Source organism: Brachyistius frenatus, unplaced genomic scaffold (genome assembly GCF_029030835.1).
Source record: "Brachyistius frenatus isolate BFR_SWC_R1_liver_20210118 unplaced genomic scaffold, ASM2903083v1 Contig_5, whole genome shotgun sequence".
Classification (NCBI taxonomy): Eukaryota; Metazoa; Chordata; class Actinopteri; family Embiotocidae; genus Brachyistius; species Brachyistius frenatus.
In genome coordinates this window covers 2,961,810-2,970,000 of record NW_027210604.1, presented here as the reverse complement: position 1 = coordinate 2,970,000, position 8,191 = coordinate 2,961,810, and the positions used below count along the sequence as shown (strand labels likewise).

General features: G+C 43.7%; 1 protein-coding gene across 2 annotated transcripts in view; it reads left to right on the top strand.

Annotated features, from left to right (window-relative positions):
• jade2 (jade family PHD finger 2) overlaps positions 1 to 8,191 on the top strand; it is a 166,840-nt gene that overhangs the window by 103,680 nt on the left and 54,969 nt on the right. For both annotated transcript variants that reach the window (XM_069717296.1, XM_069717288.1), the window contains exons 9-10: positions 3,702 to 4,190; positions 5,222 to 5,386. In XM_069717296.1, the coding sequence (XP_069573397.1) occupies positions 3,702 to 4,190; positions 5,222 to 5,386 (654 nt within the window). The remainder of the gene's footprint in view (positions 1 to 3,701; positions 4,191 to 5,221; positions 5,387 to 8,191) is intronic.

Sequence of the window (8,191 nt, the reverse complement as noted above, 5' to 3'; positions counted from 1 at the left end):
TCTGTTTGTGTGCGTTTTTAATGTGCAGCAGGTACGATAGTTCACACCTTCAAAGTTCCTTCCCTTCCACTTTGTTGTACGATACTTCAAGCGATTTGTCTAATGACACCTTGCCGTGTCTCTTCTCATGTGCAGCTAATGACGATCGAGAGTCCCTGAACAAAATATTAGTCTATAATAACCCCCTGCATTAATTGGCAAGTTCTCTGGGAGACTCTTAATTAGGGTGTTACTGGAGGAAGGTAGGGTGGAAAGGTCAAGCCGGTTCAGCTCCTACTGTATCTGTTAAAAAGCTGAAAAAGAGTCCGTCTGTACGCAAAGCGGTGATACTTTCAGCTAATTAAGAAAGAACTTCTGCTTCATGGTTAGTGAGTCTTCAGGACAGGTTTTTGTAAGTCAGGGCAGCCCTGTAGTTTTTCAATACCTGCAGTTAAGCTATAGGTACATCGGTTGAACGTTAAATAGTTGATAACACCAAAAAAAAAAAAAGCCCTTCTCATGTCAACAAGTGCTAGTGGGTCATTTCTGAGACTACAAAACTCGTGCTGCGCTGCTTATGCAGTTCAAACATACTTAACATCGTTGTAACGGTCGAGCGGCGACCTCAAGAGTTTTCCATGATACTTGATATGTTCTGCTAAGTTTAGGACAAGACATCGTATTCATATGTAGAGAATTGTAAGGCAAGGAAGCATGTCTTCTCAAATATTTCATAAAGTATGAACATAATATAGCCTCAATGAAGAGATGCAATAAGATGAAAATGTCTCTGAAGATGAAAAACTGTGATGCTACACACAGTGGAATTAAATGATATCAACTACAATAAAGTGGCTTTACAGTATTTGATATCGGGGCAAACCTCAGGGTTAAGATTCAGATATTTTGTTTGAGAAATAAAATAAAGCAGTCAAAATCATTCAAATTTCTTAATAGGTGGTGTGAAGCAATGGTCTCAGGTGTTGAGATACATGTTAATTCTGTTTGGACAAGGGTACTAATGCTCAATGAACTAACTAATGGAAGTTGGCAGTGTCGTTATGGTGAAAAGCTTAAAGATATTATCTGTTTAAATGTTTCACAGAACATTTGATAAAAAAGCAAATAGGTGTAAAAGTTTGTATGTTTTGTCCGTCCAGAGTTCCCAAATTGATTATGATCAAAACATAATGTCAGCTCGATTTTTTTTATTTAAATTTGTTTTTTTTCATATTATGTCCTGCAAAAGGTTTAAGATTTGTGCAGTGAGACAAACATGCTGTTGCCAACAAACAAAAAGAAGCACTCAAGAGGCAGCGTGGGCGCTGATAAAACCTCATTAATGAGTGCTGGCAGAACAGAGCAGGTGCAGGTGAAAAGGCCAGATGAGTGTTTTTTGCGATGACTTGGCTCGTACCAAACAACACATCGAGCTGGCTCCACGCTGTGTTCAACCTTTTGCCTTTCGACACCAAATAAGTGAGAGCAGCTGCAGCCGGCTCAATCTGACATTTGGTTGGTAATGAAAAAGGGTTTACTGTGCAGACCTTTGACTGAACTCCACTTTTTAACAAGGTGATGTAGCTATAGAGGTGTCAAACACAGGCCAGATGTGTGATCCTTGGATCACGCCTTCTGTTCCCAGTACTTCACTGACTTAGTGGATTGGTACATCAGGTGAGATACAGGAGGTTATTGAGTTTCACCTATGAAAGAACAAATAGAACACTGTGGCATTGGGAGCACAACTAATCTTCATAGAGATTTTGTGTGAAAGGGTCAAACCACCCAGATAACATAAAACCTTGTCTCACTTAGTTCCAGTGATATGTAGTTGTGGATATAGGTTTAGTTTTTGCCCTTCATGTTGAAATGTCCTTTTCTGAAATGTCTGCCTCCACCCGACTATAATGCATAATACAAAATTTTAGTTGGAGTGCTCAAAAGTTATTTTAAAATACTCAAACAGCTCCTGTAAAATATTGAAGTTGGGAGTGGTGCAACGCCGGAGTTGTGATCCGACCTGAAATTTGTGCAGAGCGCACATCACATTTTTGGGGGAACAGAAACAAGTCGCAGGGAGCCAAATCCAGCGAGCTGAGGCGGTGGGGGATCGAGAATTGTGTTGTGAAGGGCGAGAAACATGGGTGGTCAACGTGCTGTGAGAGGGCGCGCTGTCATGTTCAACTGAAAATGCCTTCACGCCACAGTTCAGGTCGTTCTCACCAAACGTTTCCGCTAAAAAATAGCCGACCTCAGAACGTCACAGGGGAACCTGGTGTTGAGAGTCTGACCCTGGGGAACGAAGTCACAGTGACCAACCCGAGCAATGTCAAAGAAAATTCGACCTGGTTGTGCTCCTGACCTGACCCCCCCCCCCCCCCTACCCCTCTTCCTCAGTCTTAGACACAGACTGAAACACGAATACCTCTCAGAACACCTCGCCCGGCTCATCACCTCATCGCTGGTGGCCTTCTGAAGCATTTTAAGGGTCTTTATTTCCGAAGAGCTCCAAACTTATGGATCGCTTCTTATATCGGCACCCACACAGGCAAATAATACACTTAGGATGTCTCTCATTAGTCCGGTTGTGGTTTCTCACAAAGTCATATGCATGTTGTGGTTTAGGCATGATATGTCTATTTTTTTTTTCTTCTCCCGCACACAAATGAGCCTCAAAGTCAAAATAAATGAAAGTAGGTAGCACAAAAACTAAAGTAGACAATACAGCTGGACCTCTCAGCAACACTCAGGTTACAGTGTCTCACAGATTCCATGTACTGCTGAAGGCTGAAAGGTGGTGATGATGGGATGGTTACCTTACACTGATGACCCATTGTAGCTTAAAAAAAAGGTTTTAGGTTTTGGACTTTGACTTTGAACAGCCTTTGAAGTTCTGTTTTTTTTTTTTTAGGACCTTTTTAGATGCCCAGTACCAAAAAGGACTGTTGCTTTGGTAGGAAGTAGTTCAAATGAAAACATTTTAAAGCCTTTTTTTAATCTGTTACAAAACACGAATAATATTAATAATAATAATTTGTTATGTGTTAAATATGAGAGACGATGAGGGAAAAGGGCTCTTTGCGAAAATGTTCGAAGTTGTTTTCCAGATGTTGGAGTCGGTGGGATCGGTCAGGCTTTTGTCACTATGCTCATAACACAGCACAGTGCAGAGAGTCACCACCGAGCCTCTCGCTGAAGGCTGAACTCCTCTCAAATGTACAAGTGCAGACTTTCAAACAGACACGCACACTTACCCGCACACACAGTGACAACAGCTCATAGCCACAAGGGTTCACAGGCACAAAATCACACCATGCCTGGAGGGACACAGTGGGAGGTCGCCTCTTAGTATGACCTGTAATGGATAGTACTGAGAAACACACTCGCGCGCGCGCACACACACACACTCAAACACATCCCAAGTTACCAAAATGTCAGCAGAAATGGGGGAAGCATGTTTGTGGTGACTTGGCTTGTCTTTCTGCTTTGCTGCACGTCTATTGGAACCTTGATGACACAATAAATGGACCGAAAATGACACTTCAAAGCAACTAGTTGTGACAAAGTGTCTGAGAAATTGAAAACCTTTTTGTGTGTGTGTGTGTGTGTGTGTGTGTGTGTGTGTGTGTGTGTGTGTGTGTGTGTGTGTGTGTGTGTGTGTGTGTGTGTGTGTGTGTGTCTGCCCATAACTGTATTTCCTCTGTGTCTGTTCCCCCCAGTGCTCCATGCCCTCCTGTATTGTGGCCTTCCATGTGACGTGCGCCTTCGACCACGGCCTGGAGATGAAGACCATCCTGGCCGAGAACGACGAGGTGCGCTTCAAGTCCTTCTGCCTGGAGCACAGCTGCAACGGCAGTACGACCGCCAGCTGCACCTCCAGCTCGACCAGCGTGAGCAACGGCAACCACACCGCCGCCTCCACCGCCACCAAAGGAGCTCATGGCGCAGCCAGACCCGACTGGGCCTCCGCCTGTGTCGCTTCCGAGCTCCGGCCGGACCAGCAGCACGAACCGAACAGCGGCAACCCAGAGCAGAGGCCGGTATCGCACCTGCTTTCGGTGTCGGCATCGGAGCGAGCTGAGCGGGACCAACTGGAGAGAGAGAAGGTGAGCCAGAGGAAGCAGAAGCTGCAGGAGCTGGAGGACGAGTTTTACCGACTGGTGGAGCCCAGGGAGGTTGCCGACAACCTGGGGCTGCCCGTCTCACAGGTACGTTACGCTTCGAACCGGGACACTATGATTTTGCATTTGAAATAATAAGAAATGACTGCACACACTTGTGATTCACAGTAATAGCTACACCTTCATGTGTATATATACCAACAAAACAAAAACAAAAAAAGCCCAGACAGTGACTCGGGTATAAACACAGCGTCATTACGAAGCACACAGACGGGCTGAACGAGTCGAGTGGGTGAAACGGCTCACTGACGAGAGAGAGGTCAGAACAGCATCACTTCTTCACGCTAAGAGGCAGCAAGTATGCAAATACTGTAACCGCTCAGTACGGCAGCGACGCGCAGCCGAGCATCAAAGAACACGCAGCTCGCTGAACCTCGGCGTAGACAGGAAGTTCATCTCTGTCTACTCACATCGAGAAGTTACTGGCTGTTGAGACTAAAACTGGGAGAACGTTGCCCGGTCCGATGAAATATTTGGCGGTGACAGTATGGTACTCCTATCGAAATTTGAGATGCACTGTGTTCATTGCATTTCCATGCAGTTAATCATGTTTTTGTTGACATTTAGAGCGCTGGCTCAAGTGCATCATATAAACTGTGTGATGAGTTGCAGACGTTTGTTTAGAACGAGCCGTGATGAACTGGTCTCTGCTTTCCAAACACGGTCGCTGCTGCAGGCAACCGCTTTTTATAAAAATGTTTTCCGACAAAGAACAGCTTCCAACGTTAGCACGTGGCTTTTCATGCATAAGGAAGAAAACTTGATGGTGTACTTTTTTCATTTTTTTTAATAAGTGCAGAGATGGATGAGTGACTGATGTAAGTCCGTCAAACGCACCACACATGTTTCCATTATGAAGCCGCTAATGCCACTTATTGACAATTAGACGAAAGAAAAAAAGAAAACATAAACGCTTGACAGATCCTCAGTGGCTTAATTGATCTTTTTGCAACGTCAAGATGAGGTTAAGATGCTCTTACCTATTTATTTTCTATTGTTGGTACATTCGATTTTTGTTGCTGTTATGTTTTCATGAGAACATATTTTGCCTCTTCAAGGTGGACTTCTTATATCAGTTCTGGAAATTGAAGAGGAAGGCCAACTTTAATCGACCTCTGGTGACCTTAAAGAGGGACGAGGTGGACAACCTGGCCCAGCAGGAGCAGGACGTCCTCTACAGACGCCTCAAACTCTTCACACACCTCCGACAAGATCTCGAAAGGGTGAGTAAGAAAATCAGTTGTGTGTGTGTGTGTGTGTGTGTGTGTGTGTGTGTGTGTGTGTGTGTGTGTGTTTGGTCTGTAGCCGGTGAGTTGAGCTGAGTTGCACAGCATTGTTCAAAAATTTGTTATTGTGAGTATATCTGTGTGTGTTTGTACATCGGGGTATATTCATGCTCAGTGCTTGATCTATCCAGCATTGCTGATGTAGTGTACGAGGTAATTTACATTTTTCAGAATGTTAATTAAAATGATCACTGGCGGTATCATATAAACTTGATTTTTGCTTTCATGAATATTAATGTCAAATGAATGAATAGCTCGAAGGAAAGATGGCACACTGAAATGGCTCAGCAATATAATGAGTGACTGACTGATAGCCCGGTGTAGAAAATTTAAGAGAAAATCCACCCACCACAAAGAACTGATTTGGTTTTTCTGTGATCTGTGTTTACTGGGAAAGATTAGTTACTTGTTTTTTCAGTGTTTTTCTTTCTCGTGTTTCAAACGTTGGGACAAACGTAGCAGAAGACTCAGCTGGTGGGTCCTAGAGAGTGTGCTGTCCAGGGAGTCCATAATTCTGGTGAGGGACGTCTAAGGCTGGTTGTAGCCTGTCCATACGAACCTTCATATTCAAGCGTGTTGTGTTTCTCAGCAACCTACTTTCTAAAATAGGTTGTAATCTCGACAACCTCCCACTGAACCCCTGCAGGCATGGTGTGATTTTATGTGTATGAGCAGGGTACAAGAAAATCTCGCAGGCCAAAGCCAAATACGCAATTATGTAGCCAGGTCCTCAGATCTTATGCTGAATGTCCCGGACTCATGGATGAACAAAGCAGTGGACTTGTCAGCTTTTCAGCACCTGTTAGTGGGCACATCTGGCTGATTCCCCTCTCTAGATCACCTTCAATTCCCACCTAGAGATGATTTCTCTGTGCATCTGTGGAGAAACTTTGAGAGACCAAGTCCAAGTAACGTTTAAAGCCCCCCATCTGGAGTGGTGGCTTAGACTTGTGGCCTTGTTGGACCTTTAGTCACTTGCCCCTGGTATGGTGGCAAACCCTAGAAGCAGCTAGTGGGAAGGAAGCTGTGAAGCTAAAGACGTGAGACTTCTCGGGATTGGTTAGGGCCTTAAGTTCTGGAAATGGTAGACAGACATTGGCAAACCAGAACGACAGGAGCTTGTGTGGTTGTGGAAGCAAAGCTTCAGTGAGGGCAGGAGGAAGACATAGCAGTCGACCCGAGTGAAGGAACTCTTTAAGAAATTCCTAAATCTGAGCGATGCGTTATGTAGACAAGGCATAGTTGGACGATGCGGTGATAAAGTCCAAAAGGTAGGTGAGATTTGTCCAAAGGCGCTGGTTGTTGGGTTCTAATCTTTATACTAGAACTACACTGATTACATTTTGTAGGGTTTTTAGTTTGATTGCGGTTCCTTACCTATCTTAACTGTTCATAGGGGAAAGTCGAGTAGCTTTTAAACCACAAAGATTCTTTGTTTGCACCAAAAAGCTTTCATGCAACAGAACTCTGATCAGGAGGAAATTGTCACGGTAATCAATATTAGTTATTCAATGAAGGCTACTGATCATCTGGTACCTCTGCCTAAAGCTCAGTTTTGAGGTCCGTCTGAATTCCTCCACTTCCGTCAGTATCGTAGCTCACGCTTGGCATCTGAACGCTAACCACGATGTATATTTTCTTGCACGGTTTCTCGGATTGGTTGTGCCCGTGCTCATAACCTCACTGCAGGCTCATGTTCGTGCTGCTCCGATAGTTGATTGGCATTCACTGGTGCGGTGCTCTCAAAACCTCTTTCTGACCCTGCAATCTACCCCGCTGAATCAGAATTACAGTTGACAGCCAAACATCCACTGCACGCCAAGTTTAGGCGGATACAGTTAACTCTGGTTTTCCAAAGACAGACGGCTGCTATTTTGTTTTGTACATGTGGATAAATGTTTTACATGTCTACCACAATCTCAACAACAATCTCACAAAAACAAACACGGTGTCCTATGTTATTTGCTTACCTTCTGATACTTAATCTACCAAAAATAATCAGTGTTGAAAGAGTTCCTTCCCTCCGCAAACCTTCAGAACCGGTTCGATGTCTTTTCTTTCAGCGGCCTCTACAATAAACCAAATAAGGTGGTTTTCCTTGAATACTTTTCCCTTCATTTCTCTGACGTGATTTAATACGATGCATTTGGTTTGCCTTGGCTCGGTTCAGCTTGGTTGATTTAATTTGGCTGACATTAGGACAACCTTTCAGCAATTAGGTGGCTGCGTATCAACCAAATTACCTGCTATTCTGTACCAAACTGAAAGAATAAAATACAAACACAAGAAATAATTGGAGGACTTTTTTTTTTAATTGCTTCTTGGTTTTTCCCATTTAACCTCAGCTGGTAAGACCGATTGAGTGGACTTAAGTTCAGTTGTGATTAGACCACCGGATCAGCGTGCTTTGCCCAGCATCCCACCGCGTTAATTTGGCTTTTAGATAACAATTCTTCACCTCTTAACTTGAAATAGTGGAGTGAAAAATCATTTACCACAGAGAAGGTTGTCACCTCTTTAACAGTAGATTTTAACAGTCAAAAATTAAAATGCAGTTGTGTTTTTTCATTATTATGTCGGTCACGTTGTCTGGGGAATGGACAGCGTAATGGAAACACCTATTTACTGTTGGTACGCATCAGATTGAGGAACTGAAGCTGTGCAAATTGCTCTCAATAAATAGTATTTTCTATGATAGGAGCATAACTCGTGAAGAGGTGTTTGTTTTCTATACACTTGTGT